General features: G+C 43.5%; 1 protein-coding gene across 3 annotated transcripts; it reads right to left on the bottom strand.

Annotated features, from left to right (window-relative positions):
• Positions 1–282: 282 nt before the first annotated feature.
• Positions 283–19,558, bottom strand: RAD52 (RAD52 homolog, DNA repair protein). Of its 3 annotated transcripts, none has more exons than XM_033162639.1 (12): positions 19,389–19,558; positions 15,232–15,305; positions 13,948–14,049; positions 12,646–12,739; positions 8,104–8,171; positions 7,511–7,629; positions 7,340–7,415; positions 5,364–5,551; positions 3,614–3,747; positions 2,553–2,630; positions 1,407–1,622; positions 283–1,010 (listed from the first exon to the last, which is right to left on the bottom strand). In XM_033162639.1, exons 2-12 carry the CDS (start codon positions 15,301–15,303, stop codon positions 949–951), a joined length of 1,209 nt encoding a protein of 402 aa, XP_033018530.1. In that variant the 5' UTR covers positions 15,304–15,305; positions 19,389–19,558; the 3' UTR covers positions 283–948. The 3 variants fall into 3 exon arrangements, with proteins under 3 accessions (XP_033018530.1, XP_033018531.1, XP_033018532.1); XM_033162640.1 differs by lacking the exon at positions 19,389–19,558 and adding an exon at positions 15,396–15,413; XM_033162641.1 differs by lacking the exons at positions 15,232–15,305; positions 19,389–19,558 and having other exon boundaries at positions 13,940–14,038.
• Between the last annotated feature and the right edge of the window lie 92 nt (positions 19,559–19,650).

Here is a 19,650-nt window from a genome sequence, read left to right as displayed (position 1 = left end):
CATATATAACTTCTAAACTGTAGATGCCAAAATACAGCAGCTTTTATCTGCTCTTGACTGGTTCTAAAGAGGAAGATTCAACCCAGGCAGCAACCATTTTGCATGTTGATTCCGATCCTGACCCCCACAAGCGCCAGCAGAGCATGCAAAGGCCCGCCCCATTTTGGGTCCAAAAGGACCCAGGTGTCCCCTTTTGGAGTCACACGTCAATTGGATACATGCAAAATGGACATCGCCTGTATATCAATTCTGAACCTCTTTAGTAAGCTTCATATCCAACTATTAGCCTCCAACATTTTTCTTTATTTGAAAGAGAACAAGGGAAATATGATAAAAGTGTATGTGTGGCTGGCTCCAGTCTTCATACAGTGGGACATCTAAACACACAGCTTTTCTGAATGAAAAGCTTTAATTTAACCACTTTAATAAACAGGATTCACATTGCATAATTAGCACACTGGCATCCTAGCCTTAAAAAACTTTTCATTCCACAAAAGTTAATTACTACTCCTATTACACTAATCTTGTTTCAGAGTACATTTTAAAAATGCTGTTAGATTCCTTCAGCTTTGCTTCTATTAATTTTTTTCCTGAAGAAAGGGCAAATAGTACAAAAATAGTTCGCCTTGCTTTACAAGATGCAGCCTTGTTAAAATGGATTCCTTCCTATTACAATAAAGGAAGTTAAGAATAAAGCAATGTTTTGTATTTGGATATGGAATTTCATCTGTTAATCTTAACGGGATAAAATACTGGTATTCTTTACAGTGATGGAAAGCAATGTTTTAAACTTTCAAATTCTGAAAAATCATGAGCACAACCTTTTTCCTGTTTAGTGCTGGATATAGTGAGGTCTGAAGAATATTCTCCATTCTGAAACTTCTGAGTGCAAATTGCATTCTGAAACCTGAACAGATAAAGTACCACAGTCAAGTCATTCATCTTCTGCTATGCAGGCTCCAGCCTTCTCTTCTTCATCCCTTGGCTCCTTCTGTATGGGCTGCACTCAGCTAAAACAGGAAACAATTCTTTGTAGGAGAACTTTCTTAACAAGTCTCTTAGACAACTGAGATATTACCTACTTTTGTTCTCTCTCTTCAAGATACCATTTCCCCATACAGTGTGCAAAGCCTGAACTTAGAACTGCATTTTAAAACACCTTTACTTTGATGCAAGTTGCAGAAATCTTGGAGGCGGCTTTGAGACCAAAAACAAAAAAATAGCAAACAATCTTTGACCACTCGTCACTGGGCACCACAAGATTCAGAGGTAGCTTAGATGATTTGCAATTTGAGTGTGCTAAGCTAAAATAGATATACATGCTTGTCCCATTGTCTGCAAACCACCACCCTATATTACCCAGTTTCTGCTGCTGTCTACGTTTGTTCTCCATCTCTTAAACTTACCTGGTATGTGAGGTCGAGGGCTAGTAGAGGGATGCTGCGGTGCAGGTTTTGCACAGGGCCTCTGGTTATTTATTTTTTGTGGCGTTCTGCTGCGTGTCATAATGTCATACTGCCCACGAGATGTGCCTGGGTGTTGGGCTGGCACAGCTGCTGTGCTGTGATTGGTAACACTGAGGTCCGTGGCCTCCAAAGATAAGTCCCAAAGCTCAAGGTCATCTGGAAGAAATTGAACATTAACAATGAAGGGTCAGCTGCTGACCATTCCGTTCCACGTCTTGACTCGCACTGGACCAAAACTGTAACAGGGTGGAACTAGACAATATGTCAGCAAACACGAAATCCCAAGCTTGGGTTTTGCAATGACATAGGAACACACGGGGGTAGGGGGTGCTTACTTCTGTGCCCAGTGATTTTTGCCTTACAAAGGGCCTCCCATCTGTTTCTCCTCTCAGATGGTGTTAGGGAGGAAGGAGAATCTAGAAAAAGGATGCAAATTTCTTCTTTGTGTGTCCTGCACTAACTGTCACCTGAAATGCTGCAAGAATGTGAACCAGCCACAGTCATTAAGTTACAGCAAGACTTACTAAAATACATACTGTGCGGGGCTGTTTGTGGAAGCTGTAGTTCTTACAGAATGTGGCTACCGGTTGTTCATGGGAGCCAATGGATCAGAGCATGTAACACTGACTATATCAGCTGGACTGGTTCCTACTGCATTTGGGGAGCTAAAGTGACTATTATGTTTAAAGCTGTAAATGACTTGGGACCAGTTAGTAAGATAAGCTGCAGAGGCTCTTCCTGCAGATGTGCTGGTAAGGACTTCAAGTCTGGTGGGCACAAGAGATGGGTTTTTTTCAGTGGAAGACCTGTCATCATGGATCTCCTCCCCAGAGGTGGTGCATTTTGTTTTCTGCTTTTGAACAGGTTTTAAAGACTTGGCTGTTGTAATTGAACAATCATAGAATCACAGAGTTGGAAGGGACCACAAGGGTCATCTAGTCCAACCCCTGACAATGCGAGAATCTTTTGTCCAACATGGTACTTGAACCCACAACCCTGAGATTCTTATTTGTGACCCATATTAATAGTATGTTTCCCTGAAAAGATGGTATAAAATGCCTAAAAGAACCAACAACCCTCACCCACCTGCAAGGAACTCTTCTTCCACTGCGGGTTCCAGCTGTGCTGAAGTGCTGTGCTTAATAGCAGGAAGAGCACATGCTTCTGGACAAGATAAAAGAGAAGCTTAATATTACTGAGATTAGTGGAAGAGTACAAATTTCTCTGGATTTAGACTATTTGCATAGAAATAATGCATATATGAATTTAGCTCTATATGGAGAAAGATGGTTGTTTCAACTATTAATAACAACAGATAGGTGTTGTTATTAATATGCTCTAACCTAGCCTGGACCCAGACTGATAAACCAGCTGCTCTCCCCATCTCCCTCACAAATCTGACTGCTGCACTGTTCTCACTGTTCTGCTATCTTAGTTGGGGCTTACAGATGAATTGGGTTTACAAACACCACATTAAAACAAGTCCCTAATCCGACAATCACCTTATTAATGGGTTTTATTAATATTGCTACTTACTTTTACAGGTTGGGTCAAGGCACTATTTTTCAAAAATATATTAGGTCTGCCTGCTGATTATATTTTTTTTTGTTGATTTGAGTGAACTGATGGATTAAATAATTATATCTACATTTTATGAAACCTTCAGTAATAGGTGCCTTTTTCACAATGCTAAATGAAGTGAGACGTAACTACTTAACAAACAAAAGTTGACACCAGCATTGGAAGGAAATATCTACTTTAACACATTCAGCAATATGGAACAGAAAAGTTTCTGCTGCCATTTATTTTGCCAAGAAAATTCAATCTCTAAAAATGCAGCACTGCATAAAAATTAATGGATACAAAACCAGTCAAATGAGATAGTTTCAAAAATTAACCCCTCCCCCTCCTCAGATGCTAGTCAGGCAGGAGCAGCAGATTAAAGTTTGGGTTAAGCCCTCATTTTGACCTCTTTAAAAAGAGTCATATCCAGGGAAAACACACTTGTTTAATATCTCACTTTACAGTTCTTACAGTGACACAGTTAACATGGCAGGAAAAAATTAGCCCTGTTACTTAGGCGCTTCATCTGCCCATTCTGAGCTTCTTTGCAGTGCAGCGGATGCAGATTCTAACTAGCATTTTACCTTGATCTCTAGGTTCACAAGCTGGAGTAGTTGACTGGATTTGCTGTTTCTTCTGCATCTGCTGTCTGAACTGCTGCTGAAGTTGTTTCTGCCGCAACTTTCGGTGGTATGTTGCATCACACAGCAAGACCTCACTACAAGAGAATACAGGACAAGGGAATGTTACCACTAAATTCCCCATTTCATAACCATACTCACTGAAGAGCAGACAATATAACCGCAGGTGTGGGTGGGTGACACTTTAGCATATATGGCAATAGCCCAGGGCTGTGTAACTACATTCACATCTGCCTAATTTATTCAGCTACAGCCCTTCGCTTGCCTCAGATTTCCTATTCTGTCTACTTGCATGCATCCAGTGGTCCATAAAGCAATCCATAAAGGGAGAAGGCTTTATCCTAAAAGACTTGGCCTAAGGTTATACTAGGAAGTACTTCTCACAAGCCTGTCTTTCTCCTGCCATCTCTGTGAATGAACACTAGTTTATAGTCTGCCCTGACTTTTTAAAAATTGTTCAGGGAAAAGAGTTGAGATTAAACCTGTGGTCTGCAGGTTGTACTCAAATGAACGCTGAGCCAATCTTGTAGTTGTGTATCTGAAGGAAAGTTTATTACTTCGATTACTCTCAAGAACACATATCTGCATGTACTAACCAAAGTTCTTGTACTCATAGCAGGCCTCATTCATTGGGGAGTCATCCTAGCCCACCATGGCAGAGTTTCATTGCAGGTAGAGGTAGAAAGAACTGGTGACTGTCTCCCTTCCAAGGTCCTTGATGTGTCAAGGACCACCTTCATTTAGACTGCAGATTGCAACATCTGGAAGTAATCTTCAACTCAGTACAAGCCAAGGTCTTTATTTCCCGAGCAAAGATACAGAAGCTGGCTTGGCTCCTGAGCACTAGATAGTTGAACAGACCTGGTACCCTGCTGCATTTCTTCAAAGAATATGCTACTTTATGGGCTATTTGAGCCTCCAGTGTGCTGCATAGAGAAGCCACCTGTTCATCCCTGCACAGAATTTAAGTTTTTGCATCTTTAGATGCAGCCTTTAGTCAAAGGGTGCTTCAATGTAGCCAGAATCCTGATCTCTCCCTCCCTCCCTGGGCATTTGGGGCACTGCTTTGTTAAGCTCCTGGGTTAGAGACCACTGGAAGGTGACAAGTTGGAAGAAAAGAAAAAAAAATTGCACACCTCCATTAAAGATTATTTTCCTTACTTGCCAGGTTTCTTCAGGTCTGGATTCTGGCATGGAAACTAGGCCATGGGTTAGGTGCCAGTCTGCTTCTCTTATTCTCACTGTGTTGTCAGGGTCTGGTTTGAGGAAGGAAGTGGGAAGCATTTCCTAGCCCAACCAAATTTGTTCTTCTAGGGAAAAGAGCCTGCCTCCCGTGGACAGGGTGGAAAGAATCTCAGTATTATGGACTACTGTTTGGCAAAAAACCAGAATTCATGAAGGTAAGCAAAATTATCCATTTTTTTGCTACAGAATATACAAAGCATTAGCAATTAAGACTACAGTAAGTTCACAAATTAAGCAGAGGTTATGTTCCAAGGAGTCAAAACACACTGGGTTAAATGGTGGGTGGGGTTACCAAAGCCTTTTTTGCCCCGGCTGGCCAGCCACTCTCTTTTTCATTGCTTTTATTTATTTTTGCCAAGCCAGTAAAGCTGAATGGGCACAAGTTAAATGTGCATAAATTGCGGGCTTACTGTATAAGCTTATGTATCTAGTGTATTAGATCTCCAACCTGCTTTGCTGATCTTGTTCAACAGTACTCAAAGAAGATTCTAACTGCTCAGTTTTAACAGGAGTCACTGTAGAAAACTGCTGGTGGTCTTCGCTTGTCTTCTTCAAGCAGCTATTGTATCTTGCCTTTTCTATAGCAGGCTCAAAATCCTGTCTTTTAGCATTGCTCAAATCAAAATCTGGAGGCATCTAGTAATAGGAATAAAACAAACAGCCTTTCAGTAGCTACAAAACTTCAGAATGTAATGGAAACATTTCACACACTCATCTGTCATGCTGCCCAAGAGACAAATTGCTTTCCTGGAACACTTTGCCTGTTCACAACCAAGTTTTGGCCTGGTGCTGTGAATTCAACCAATGTGGTTATTTCTCTTAACTTAGTGGAGATTTGTCATGTTTAGTAACCAACACCAACTCTGTCAACATGGACTTTGTGGATCAGCTTTGTTTCCTTGCAATTCTCAGTGATGTTGATTCCCCCCCCCCCCTTAAAGCTGCCTAGGTGTTATTTTAAAACAGACATAGAAAGAACGAATGAAGAAAACTGCAGTTTAACAGCCTGGGAGTGCTGTAGAAATCAGTAAACACGACAATTTCAGCCTATCTGCAGCTTTCAATCCAGCATAGCCAAGAGCATGCTCTGCCTTCTTTGACGGAATGCCAATTTAGGTGACACACACTATGGGCTGCAGTCAGCAAGGAATACTGTAGATGTGTGAAGGATGGGTCAACCAGAATGCAGCAGCTTAAATGATGATTCACTGGGGTGGGGTGGTTGTAGAAGAGTCAAGTTAGTAATCATGACTGGAGATGAAGCTGTTTCAAGGCAAGAGAAGATAAGGACCTTTTTCTGAAAAAAGGATATAACACCTAAGATAGATTTAAGTGAATGGTTTAGAGAGCAATCCAAACCAGTAAGGCTTTATAGTCTGGTAGGGCTACTACTGCATCTGCAGACCTCTTGGGCACAGCAGCCAGGGCAGCAGGTGGGGGTCAAGCCCAATGCTGCTGTGAGATGGCAGCAGGGCTGGCCCTAGAACCCAATGTTTCCAGGGATGGCTAAGTATCACCACACCCCATTAAGGGTTTTGTGTTGGCTGCCACCAGCAGGAATTCCATTCTGCTCTGTACCAGCGGAGTAATGCTGGTACTATTCTGAAGGCGGTGGTTGGCAGAGGGGCACATGCAACCAATCCAAGCCCCCTCTATCCCCAGCCCAAACGGGGCTCAGATTCCTTCGTTGGCCATTCATCCTTGTGAAAACAGGCTTAAGGGAATCTATCCTAAACCACAGAGCCTAGGTCTTGCCAATCAGAAGGTTGGTGGTTCGAATCCCCGCAACGAGGGTGAGCTCCCGTTGTTCGGTCCCAGCTCCTGCCCACCTGGCAGTTCAAAAGCATGTCAAGTGCAAGTAGATAAATAGCTACCGCTCTGGCGGGAAGGTCAACAGTGTTTCCGTGCGCTGCTCTGGTTTGTCAGAAGTGGCTTAGTCCAGAGTCATCTGCGACTGGACCTAATGGTCAGGGGTACCTTTACCTTTTTATCCTAAGAAATATGCATTTCAGCATTTCACTATTAAAAATAACGATGGGGGCTGGACAGTCCTATATAAAAAAGGACAACAAAGTAAGCTCTGATTTTCAGTGTTTGTTGGAAGGTACTATAATTTTCTGCTTGCTCCTGAACAGCTCTGACTGGAAAGTGAACACACACACACACAAATTATTGAGAGTTTTGAAGCAGGAAAAGTGTAAGCAAAGACACAAACAGTAGAGATATGGTGCGTCAGAAAATAATCAGAAGAATTTTCAACTGGAATATCCAGGCAATGAAATTACCTATTCAAGAAGAATGTACTGTTGCATGGCAGAATAAAGAATGGAGCCTTTCTTGTCTGTATTATCTACACTCAAAGCAGAATTTGGCATTTTTACTGCAGAATTCTAGTTTTTGGAAGTCAAGTCCCAAGTAACACACCTGGCGAGGAAGCTTATTCACTGATCGCAAGTAGTCTTTGTCCAAGATGCAATTCCCAAGAGCATTACCAAAGCACCTGAGAAAGGATGAGAGTTAGTCGTCTTTTAGAACACAGTTCCCCTTTTTCATTGCTTTCAGGCTAGCAAAATGTCTGTGTTGATTGCCACTTACTTCAGTGCCCTCTTCAGTCCATCTGTAACAGCTTCCTTCCTTGCTTTTTCTAGGGACAAGGCCTTAGACTTCAAGCCTTCACTTACTCCATAACCAACATCTTCATGGTATGAGCCATCCTGCAATTTAAGAATATGCAAGAGCAACAAAATGGCTATTTGGATTTGACTGTACTCATCCTAATGAACCTTGCTTTGTGGCAAAAGCAGCTAAAGCAGGGACTGCAGTATATTCAGTTTTTATGGAATCTACAGGGACTCAAGTGTCAATCTACGAATTATTATGCTAGTTCAAACTATTCCAATCTTCTGCCAGATACAGCCTGAAAAATGGAAACCAACAGCATTTGGATATATGCACTGCAGTTTAAGACCTGTCACTGTTTAAAAGCAGATGCATAAGTCAGGATTTATTCCTACAGTATCTTATTTCATCTTAAAAAACAGATATGTGTTTTGACCAGTAACAGGTCTAATAAATATGTGTTTTTGTCTGACAGGAAAATATTGTTATGTACCTTTTGCATATTGTTTGTTTTACTTTCATGGCTCTGAAAAACCAGCACCACCAAGATATCTCCCCACCCCATTTACCTTAAGTTGGACTTTCACAAAGGCACAGACCCCCACGTAGAACTTGCCATTATTAAGATCCACAAAATCTGTGAAGAGCAGAAACAAACAAACAAAAACATTTACTCTAACATAGGGAGCCGGATGCTTGGTCTGCCTATCATTACTGTGCACTGATAGCTAGGCAGTCGTAAAAAGAGATGTAGGAGAAAATACAGGGAATTTACAATATGGTCGTAACACTGTTGGCATGGATGCAAATGTTTGTCAAAGAAATTAACCAGAAAGGATACAGAGATATTTCCCAAGCAGAATGTTGGTTTCTGAACTAGAGGCTTGTGAGGATAATGTTGAGATAAAAGAGTACCGTATTTTTTGCTCCATAAGACGCACTTTTTCTCTCGGAAAAGGTAAGGGAAAAAGTTGGAGCGTCTTATGGAGCGAAGGCTCCCTGTCGAGCAAGCTGCGAGAGGCAGCGGGCGGCGGTGGGCAGCGGAGGAGATTCTGCTGGATCCTCCCCACCACCTCCGTTCCCAAAAACAAGGGAACAGAGGTTGTGGGGTGGATCCAGCAGCAGCTGCTGGCCTCCCCGCTGCCACTTCCCCTCCTCCGCGTTCGGCGGGGGGGGGGGGGATGGCAGCGGAGAAGCTGCTGGATCCTCCCCACCACCTCCGTTCACAAAAACAGGCTTGCTTTTGGGAACGGAGGTTGTGGGGTGGATCCAGCAGCAGCTGTTGCTCTCCCTGCTGCAGATTCCCCTTCTCCGTGTTCGGCGGGGGGGGGGGGGATGGCAGCGGAGAAGCTGCTGGATCCTCCCCACCACCTCCGTTCACAAAAACAGGCTTCCTTTTGGGAACGGAGGTTGTGGGGTGGATCCAGCAGCAGCTGCTGCTCTCCCTGCTGCAGATTCCCCTTCTCCAAGTTCGGCTGGGGGTGGGGGATGGCAGCAGAGAAGCTGCTGGATCCTCCCCACCACCTCCGTTCACAAAAACAGGCTTGAAAAACAGTGTTCACAGGCAGCAAACCGGCTCCCCACCTTGCGTTCAGCTAGCCAGAGCCGTCCCTGCTCTCTGTAACGCAAGTGGGGGGGGCGGAGCTGGTTTGAAGCAGCATCAATCTGGCTCTCCACCACTTTGCCTAAACTCCTTTTAAACTTCAAAGTTTCCTGATCGTCGCAATCAGAGAAAAGGCTGGGGCCCTGGGGGCAAAACAAAGCTGAGGAAATCTTGCTTTAAAAAAATTTACCCCGGCAAAAGGACAATGGAGCAAATATCCTTATCTGGGTGAGGTGAAGGGAATAAAGCGGATGAATAGGGTGTCGGAAGGGAGAGGTATTCCTGATTGTCCTGTTTACAAACAAAAATGTGGTTGTCGCCTGACAGGATTTTGGGTGGGTGGGGGAACTGAACATTTGCATGTACTGGTACATTTGCCATTCTCTTGACTTCCCTAGTTTTATTTGTTCACTAATAAAATCCCTTTTCCTGTATCAGATGGATCTGTGTGTTTTTACCTACTCTGGGATACAGAAGTTTAAAAAGTGCAATGAAGGGATACATTTCAGAGATACAGTGTCCAAGAATAAAGACAAAAATGCGTACCCAAGCGTAACAAGTTTTCCTTAAGGTTCAGAGTTTTATTTTCAGATCGATACATTTGTATCCCCTTTCAGGGAAGATTTGACAGCTAACAGCTTTACCCTATTGTTCTTAAGCGGGAGTGTTATCAGTGTTAACAGTTCTTAATGAGGTGTTTTGTTGGCGGTATAATGAGCCTTGCAGAGGGTTCCATTTGGCTGAGGTGGCTCTGCAAGGCTAAAAGGAAGTGAATAAGGAAAAAAGTGGGGGCTGTAGCTTTAATAGGCACAGTGATATTTTCTCCCCTCCTGCTGCCTCTCTGTAAAGCAAGCAGAGAGAGCTTCTGGGCTCCTGTACCAGTACTTCTTGCTCCGGAGTTCCAGCATCACAGCGTCACAAACAGGCACTTCCTTCCTTCCTTCCCTCCCTCCCTCTTCCAACTTTAATAAAATATTGGGGGGTGATATACCAGTTGTTTATTAAATACGGTTGTTTAGTACAACATTTTATTCAGATTTTTTTTTTCTTGTTTTCCTCCTCTAAAAACTAAGTGCGTCTTGTGGTCCGGAGCGTCCAATGGAGCGCAAAATACGGTACATGGACCAGAAAATTACCCTTAAGACATTACTGGATATCATCATTGACCTTAGTGAACTGTGGGAATGCTGTGTACCCCACTTATTTTTATTTCAGCACAACATTTGACAAAGCTCATCATGATGTTTTATTAGCAGACTTGTTGAAGGTGCACTGATAAATAATGCTGGATTCAGAGCTGGTTGGAAGCCATACTCAGAAGAGTGTTCATCAATGGCTTCTCATCAAACTGGATGAATGATTTGAGTGAGGTGATGTAGGGCTCTGTCCTGGGATCTTCAACATTTGATCAATGATTTATATGAAGGCGTGGAGGGAATGCTAATCTACCGTATTTGCAGAAGACACAAAACTGGGATAGATCACTAATGCCTTAGCAAACAGGAGTAAAATTCAGAATGAACTTGATAGCTTTGGCCCAGCTCCCCATTCTTACAATATGAAACTCAACAGAGGCAAATGCTAAATCCTGCATTTGGGGGAGGCAGGGGAAACAAAAAACCCAAATGGACAAAGAGTCACATGAGTCAGCAGTGTGACGCAGCTGCAGAAAATAGTAGTGCAGTTTTAGACTGCAATAATAAAGTCATAATGTTTCCCATCAACTTTTAAAAATATTTTTAAATCAAACAATTTCATTAGTAGTAATATTCTATGAGGAATTTCAGCTTCTGATAATCTGAATCACATTCAAGATGACAGAATCAGCTTCCCTAGGAACTGGTCTTTATTTTGTAAATCTCTATGACTCTATCCTCTTGACAAACTGAATATGTGCTAAGAATCGATAAATAAACATTTGTAGGATCAGAGTTATTCTCCAGGATATTTTATTTTTTAACCCACAGAATGCTACCAATTTCTAGGAGGGGATTAAGGTTTTGTACAGTATGTGATGGAATAAAAAAGTGAGATATTCATTAGCAAAGCAGGTAAAATCACAATAGGTTTCAAAATATGAATGTGCAGACTGGATCTTTTTCTGAAATACTTTTTACAGGAAAATCTATCCATACAGAAAGCAAGTTTATAATGAAGTATAGCTTATATAGTATTGGGCTTTCACTCTGTTTTGCCTTTCTGACAGCTCTGTAGGTTTTTTGTTACCTAATTATCATTTCAGATCCTTAAGGCGATCTAGATGAAATTTTTGAGATGGGGTTTCTATTCTTCCAGTTGTCGTTACTGAGCTGAAAGACTTAAGTGTCTCCCTTCTGCCTTTTCCATTCAACCTCCTGTTGCTAGGCCACAAAAGTCCTCCCTCAACACAACAGATCTTTTGAGGATGAGACAGCTGCAGCCATAACTTTGGGGGACATTTCCCCCGTCTGTACAGGATTGCAGTTTTCAGCTAATTTTATTTATTTATTTAATGAAAACTGTTAACCACTGGGACAAGGATTCTTTTTTCTGTATGTATTCACTGTGTAACTGACAATACACTGAATTCTGAAATTTAGGGGGAAACCACTTTAATATGTTGTCAAGGTTAAAAGGTAAAAGGTAAAGGGACCCCTGACCATCAGGTCCAGTTGTGTCCGACTCTGGGGTTGCGGCGCTCATCTCGCTCTATAGGCCAAAGGAACCAGCGTTTGTCCGCAGACAGCTTCCGGGTCATGTGGCCAGCATGACTAAGCCGCTTCTGGCGAACCAGAGCAGCGCACGGAAACGCCGTTTACCTTCCCGCTGCAGTGGTCCCTATTTATCTACTTGCACTTTGACATGCTTTCGAACTGCTAGGTGGGCAGGAGCTGGGACCGAGCAACGGGAGTTCACCCCGTGGCAGGGATTTGAACTGCCGACCTTCTGATCAGCAAGCCTTAGACTCTGTGGTTTAGCCCACAGCGCCACCTGGGTCCCTTTGTTGTCAAGGTTACCCCATGCCAACTCATGCTGTGCATCCCCAACTGCCATGGAAAATTCTGCTTCCACGTGGCATGTGAGCACTTTTTCTCAAGACCTGGAAACTCATAATCATATTGTGTTGCATCTAGCAGAAGTATTTTGTTCATGGAAAACTCTGATCCAGCAGAGGATTCCATGAATGAATGGGGCAGGGCACAAGGTTCTCACCAGTTCTCATTTATGCTTTCCATGCCACTTCCCACATAACTCATGTTCTTGGGGGGGGGGGGTACCCCACTCCTCTAGAGCAGGTTTTTGAAGAAAGCAGGAGCTGAAGGAGGAATGAGGGGGGAAATGCCTTCTCCGCTTTCTATTCATGAAAGCTGCTGCTGGATCAAAAACCTTGAGTGGAACAATGCCATTATTTGCACCTAACTGCTTATTGTTTCACTCTGTTAGGATAGTCTTTTTCACAAGAACATTTCGATCACTTATAGAACCTGCAATATGAAGCAGCTGGAAGAAGCTTAAAATTGGTTCTCACCGACATTCTGCTGAGTGACAGAATGAGCCCAGCCATTGTAGCCAAACATCTCATTGGCCAGACTGATGACTCTGTGCCCTTCAATGTAGCAAACCTGAAAGTATAAAGAAAGCACAAAAGTGACAAAAATCCTTCTTGGTCAGTCATAATCTCATTAAATTATTGCAGAAGCTACATCTACTTGCAACATGGCTTCCAGGTACTGTGTCAGACCAAGAATCATCATATCAAAAGAAAATTGGAACACACAATATACCAGTACATAGTATTTATAAGTGTGTTCCACATTACAGTACCAAACAGCTAACCAAAATTAAAATTAATTGTTCTGAGTTCAAGATATTAAATTGATATGAATTTATTAAATTTTCAGCTGGAGAATGCTTGCACAAGGCAGTGGTATGGAGCATTTGCAAGGGAGATGGGCAAGGAAGCATTGAGCATCATGTTCAAAATTCTAGGGTTTATGATTTAGTAGCATGGCACACCAGATTTTCAGCACATTTGTTTTGAAATTATGAAGGCTATTACATGCAAAAAGAATCCTATACCCCAGGTCTGCCCTGTACTGCACTTATTTCTCTAAATCCCTAGCCAGCAATGGAAGAGCCACTTTGAGGAAAGGTAGTGGGCCATGGCTGTCCACCTCTTCAAACTGGAGAGCCAGGAAGTACTAATGTTAACAAATGCTGATACCTCTGCGGACACCAAATTTGCCTCTGACTTGGCAGATTGCAGCATTCAGCAAGCACCAGTTATAGATAACCCTATGCCAGGCATGTCCAACAGATTGATCACGATCTACTGGTAGATTCCCGGAAGGTTTTGGTAGATTGCGGTCGATCGCTGGGTCCCTTTCCTTAGCATTGGTAAAACAGAATCCGGCCCCACCCCCTCACCCCACCCTCCATTGTTGCATGATCTGCAGAATGGAAGTCAGAGTTTACTCTGTGAGGCTGTCTGGTTCCCTAGTAATTTGTTGGCGAGTGGCTGTTCCCCTTTCTCCCTTTGAGCTTAGGCATGAATTTCCCAAAATTGTGGCTTTCCTCCTCCCTAAAAAAAGCTCAACAACTTTGACCTGAACCCCTCAAAAACGGGGGTAGATCACTGCCAGTTTTTAATTCTGTGAGTAGATTGCAGTCTCTAGTTGGCCACCCCTGCCCCACACTATGGTGCTCCTCCTGAGAAAGCAAGGGCATAGGAAACTGTTGCCCAAAAGGATTCAGGGAAATATGCACAACCAACAGACAATGGGTAATTTTCAATATCAAGTAAATAAAAACTGTGTACACACTTTTGTACCTTCTGTCCTCCTCCAGCTTGCCGGCTACTGATGTATTCTGGGCCCAATCTCTGTCGCAGGGCAGCCTGGACGGCCTGGTACTCATCTGCTGTATACTGACACTTAAGCAAACCACACACACCATCATGGAAAGCTCTAGTATATTCATAACTACCATAATTTCTCCCCACTTTCTTGCAACTGATTTAGTTCAATCAGTCTCATCCCCCACAAGAACTTTTAATCTAGTTATACTCTGAAATCTGTATCCAAAAGGAAATATTGTACCTCACAGGGTAGTTCCTTCATTATGATAATACCATGAATTGTTTAAAATGGTAATTACTCTGTTGCATGAGTTCCCCCAAGTTCTCCTCTGTGCGCTCTTAAGTATAATTCAGCCAAATCAGAAAGAAATCTCAGCTGGTATATATTTTCCCAACCCTTGTCACCAAACACCAACTGAATTAAATAGTAATAACTCTTGCAATGTAGTGTAAGATAAACAGGAGCAAAAGGAGTGCAAAGAAATATTAAGAGTATCCCAATAGATTTTGGATTTCCAGCTCCTCTCTAGGGAAATGGTTTTTATACAAAAACAAATCTGCTTTCTGCTCTAAAAAGGAGTACTTTTTACATTCAAAACACATTGGGATCTTTTCATAAAGATGGCTTTGTACCATATTTTGGATTTGATCCATGTTTCTTCTGCCTATGTAGAGCTTAAACCAACTACAGTTCTCCAACTATGGACGTAACAGGGAACTGTGGTTTATTTAAAAGCAGCAGCATCTAACCTAGGGGTAGGCAACCTAAGGCCCGTGGGCTGGATGCAGCCCAATCACCTTCTCAATCCGGCCCATGGGCAGTCCTGGAATCAGCGTGTATTTACATGAGTAGAATGTGTGCTTTTATTTAAAATGCATCTCTGGGTTATTTGTGGGGCCTGCCTGGTGTTTTTACATGAGTAGAATGTGTGCTTTTATTTAAAATGCATCTCTGGGTTATTTGTGGGGCATAGGAATTGGTTCATTATTTTTTTTCAAAATATAGTCCGGCCCACCACATGGTCTGAGGGACGGTGGACCGACCCATGGCTGGAAAAGGTTGCTGACCCCTGAACTAACCCCTTCTCCATGCCCAGGGTAGGAAGCATAAGAAACCAAGGTTTGTGCAGATTCACTCACATACTTTGAAGCCATGGTTTCCCATTATGTCTCAACTGGGCCGTTAGCCATAGTAGATTTTGCACTGAAGCCCCACCAGAAAATCTCACACAAATCTGAAGGTGATGGTAAACTGACCTGTCCAAACCACATACTGGAGCTAGCATTGCTGCTGCTGATTCCATTTCTTGTCAATTCTGTTCCAGACATTCCTAAAAGAAAGAAATAGGAACGTCAATATATCTGATCAAAATAGAAAGTTATTTACCAATTTTTTAATAATCATATTAAAGACACTGTACCCCATTGTGAGTAGGCAGGACAGGATACTCAGTAGCAGGCGTATCAGACAGGTTTTGCTCTTACACCCCGCCAAGTGTTCTTTACTTGTCTAAATAGGAGTAACGAGTAAACGACAGCTATTCACTTCTACATAAGATGTGAATATAAGAATGAGAGCATACATAAAGGGATAAATGCACTCAGGGATACCCTTGAAACCTGTCTTTCTGTCTTGTTGCCATTACCTCTTAGACCATGTCCCTCTTCTCAGCTCCAACCCCTATGCAGCTCTGCATCGTCTGCTGCTCAGCAGTTTCTGATGTTTAGCTGTGGGGGATCTTGGAAAGTCTGTAACCTCATATGCCTGCACTGCTCAGCAGGAAATAATTGTGCAGTGAGGGAAGAGTGGCATGGTTAGAGTTCAGCTCACGACAGAGTTAGAAAGTGTTCTCTTTCTCCATCAGCAGCTTGCTGTGTTTTCACACTGTGCATGGAGAGAGCTCCCTTTCTCAGTGGCTATCAAGACAGAATTATCCTGAATTTGTGTAAACTGGTGGTGAAAAGTGTGTAAATGAGTTCATTTCTGTGGATCTGTGTGGCTTTGGCTCTGTACTCCAATGGAAAGTTACCCATGAAGGAAAGCAGTCTTTTGATTGAAAACAGTCAAAACCTCTGCGCTAGTGTGTGTGTGACTGTAACAGGCATATATGCTCAAGTCAGGGCGTCGCTAGGGGGGGCGGTGGGGGCGGTACACCCCAGGTGACAGGGGAGGGTGGGGATGACAAGCGGCGGCCCCTCCCGCCACTCCCCACGCACCGCCGGTCACCCCGGGAGCAGCAGCGCTGCATGGACAGGGTGCTCCCTCGGCCGTGCGCTGTTGCTCCCGGGGCAACGGAGCAAGCGGCGGCACGTGGGGGTGGCAAGCGGCAGCCCCTCCCGCCATTCCCACGCACTGCCACTCCCTCCGTCACCCCAGGAGCAACAGCGCATGGGCAAGTGAGCACCCCCTTCCATGCAGCGCTGCTGCTCCCGGAGTGACCGGCAGCATGGGGAGTGGCAGGAGGGGCCACCGCTTGTCACCCCACGCGCCGCCGCTCGCTCCTGGGCAGTCATCCAGGAAAAAAAGTTTTGGCAATCCCATCCACAACTGAACTCATTATGTTTTGAGTACCGGTATATGCGATTTGGCATTACGCACCCTCCCTGGAATGTAACCCCTGTGTAAATCAAGAGCCACCTGTAATTTAGCCCATTCATTCCATTAGTGGCAAAAGAGGTTGATGACCCGCCACTTTAAATTGTAAATGGCTGAGATCCTGGCCTGTCATGCTTCACTTCCGTCTCAAAGCAGCCCTATGGGAAAACTGCTGATGAGGACCTATGGGTTACAAAATATTAAACAGAAACTGCAGAGGTAACCAGTGAGCTTCCAGCTTCAGTTCAATGCGCTGACACAATCACAGATTGCTTTGTGGAGTACTGGTAACTATCCCCATGAATCCCTATGTTGGCTGTAATCATTACACAATGATTCAAACACAATGCTTATCTATGGGTTGGCAGCTAAGATTAATATGATGACCTGGGGGTTGAAGATTTTAATGGTAGGCTGTGGAAATTTTCCATGAAGCTTACCAAATCTGAATTGTTGTTATACTTCTATATTATGTTGCTTTAGATGTTTTTATTATTTTACAAAATGCTTTGATATAAGGAAAATAGGTATACAATTGTGTTAAACAAATATATTCTGCAATAAGAAAAATTTAGCTGAGGATTTCCTATTGATGAGAATTTAAAAGCTCTTTGAATAATCACTTGGGTCATTTCCCAGAACTGACTAATAAAAGCTGTTGGCTGAAAATTTATGATGGAGCGCAGTATCTTTACACTTGCATTTCCTGTAGTCATTATTTCAGAAGTCACCAGTCTAACGGGAAACATGGTACTCTTTAAAGCAGAAGCCATCAGTTATATTACTTATGGGATAACCATAGCATTATTTTAAACAAAGGCAGTGTTGAAGCCATTAACTGAAAAGCTGTGTTATCTTTTCCCCATAGCTCACGACTTGGTTCACTTCTGCCACTTGCAGTGCTTTTCTAATCTTTGGCTGTAGGTTTGGCTAATGTGGGTGAATCTTTTGCATGATAAGGTATGAGACTAACAGAATAACTGAAACTCTCAATCCACTGCGGTTCCAGTTACAGGAAGGTAGTCGTGTTGGTCTGCCATAGTAAAAATAAAAGCTCATATCAAGAACAAACTTAGTTGGTCTCTAAGGTGCTACTGGAAGGAATTTTTTTTTAATTTTTTTTTATTTTTTCAATCCACTGTGGTTCACCATCTTCCACCCCACTGTTGGTAGGGAAGTCACCCTGCTGAGAAGTGTTCCAATGTCCCCGCCCCCCCAAAAAACAATATGCATAAGCTATCACCCACAACCAAAGGTGCCAACTTGAATAAAATATGGGGGGGGCAGGTAAGCCCCACCCCACACAAATTGATCACAAGATATTGCGAACACACACCATTTGAATGGCAATGGCTATCAACTGGGTGGGGGGGGAGTGTCAAAGGGACCTCAGCCCCTAGGAGTTGGCTCCTATGCCCACAACATCTCCAGCAGAGGTAGCCAGCAGGGACCCATGAAATGTAAGGGCAATGGGCCAGATGCAGACCTCTTCGCTGCATCCGTCTGGGAGTGACAAAAACCACTCATACATCAACTCATCTCACACTCATTGCCAAGCATGCTCAGATAACATATCCGGTATTCTGTCTAACCACTGCTAAATGGAGTTAAACAAACCAAGTAATAATATACTACCATAAACTGAAGTAGCAGGAATACTACAGACTAGCTATGAGAATAATTAAGATTACATAATTCCCTCTTGGGAGGCTTCAGCTAAATGCATAGTTGTTGGCATCTGTCTGTCTGGAGAGACAATGGAGTGTGCCTCTAGGGGTGAAGTCAAACCACTGCATTATGCATAAATACATAGCTGAGATAATTTCTTAATGGTTGCAACCATATATAACTCTGGACATTCTCCCCACCACAAACCTACTTTTAAATTAGAGAGAGAGAGAGAGAGAGTTATATTCCTTATAGATCTGTGTTTTTAACACTGATTTATATGGTTGAGTTGCATATGTTTGTTAATCATTGTTGTAAACTTCGCTAGAGGGGAGGAACTTTAGTTATAATAATGCTTAATTGTTTTTTAAATGATTTCCCTCCCCCAATGTTTTTAACTGTTCCTATTTTATCTGCAAGCCGCTTTGAGTCCCTGTCAGGGGGGAAAAGGCGGGGCGGGTTGTAAATATATATATTTACAACCCGTGTATGTATGTATGTATGTATGTGTGTATATATATATATATATATATATATATATATAGTATTCATAGCTGTCAACCTTTCCTTTTTTGCGGGAAATTCCCTTATTATAGCAGTAGGGAACAGCAGGGAGGGTTCCAGTTACAGGTAGGTAGCCGTGTTGGTCTGCCATAGTAAAAAAATAAAATAAAAAATAAAAAATAAAAATCCTTCCAGTAGCACCTTAGAGACCAACTAAGTTTGTTCTTGGTATGAGCTTTCGTGTGCATGCACACTTCTTCAGATACTTCTTCAGCAGAGAGAGTTGACAGCTATGCATATTTGCACTGACTTTGCAACAGACTCTGGGGATGTGCGCTGCAGAGCAGGGTTACCTCTTAAGCCCCCTACCCCACAAACTCGCGGCGGTGCCGAATATTAATCGACCCCACCCTCACAGAGGCCACATTTCCCGGGGCCCCGTCAGACGATTTTCCTTTCGGAAACCCCAACGAAGGTTCGCCCTGACTAAGGCGGCGTTACCATTTCGGGCGTCGAAGATAGAAATAAGGGAGAGAGAGCCTCTTGCGGGGGGACGGGGTGGGCAAAGGCGCGCAATGAAGGAGTCGGGGAGACCCAACACCCCCCCCCTTTTGTGTAAACTTGGTGACTTCCGCCCTCCAGTTACCTGCACGTGAACGGCAGCCACCGCAGAACCTCGTCCCAGTGCCAAATCTCCTGTCAGGGGCGCCGCTACGGCAAGCGAACGAAGGCAAACTTCCCGCCCGCGGCGGGCGCGCTTGCGCAATACCTCGCCCTGAGCCCGTGGGAGGAGCCTTTACGTAGCGCACCCGCGCGAGTCGGAATTGGAGTGGCCCCGCCAGTGGTGTATGGTGGCGGCGGCGGCGGCGAGGGGGGGACAGGAGGGCAGACCAGGAATCTGGGACGTG

Source organism: Lacerta agilis, chromosome 10 (assembly GCF_009819535.1).
Source record: "Lacerta agilis isolate rLacAgi1 chromosome 10, rLacAgi1.pri, whole genome shotgun sequence".
Lineage (NCBI taxonomy): Eukaryota > Metazoa > Chordata > Lepidosauria > Squamata > Lacertidae > Lacerta > Lacerta agilis.
This window is presented reverse-complemented; position numbering and strand designations above follow the sequence as displayed.

What these genes read in the sequence shown, in the direction of transcription:
- RAD52 (XM_033162639.1), bottom strand. Translation starts at nt 15,303, where the DNA reads ATGTCTGGAACAGAATTGACAAGAAATGGAATCAGCAGCAGCAATGCT. An exon ending in TGTCACTCAGCAGAATGTCG is followed by an intron (nt 8,172 to 12,645) that starts GTGAGAACCAAT and finishes TGCTCTTCACAG; the next exon opens with ATTTTGTGGATCTTAATAAT. An exon ending in TTGTGAAAGTCCAACTTAAG is followed by an intron (nt 7,630 to 8,103) that starts GTAAATGGGGTG and finishes CTTAAATTGCAG; the next exon opens with GATGGCTCATACCATGAAGA.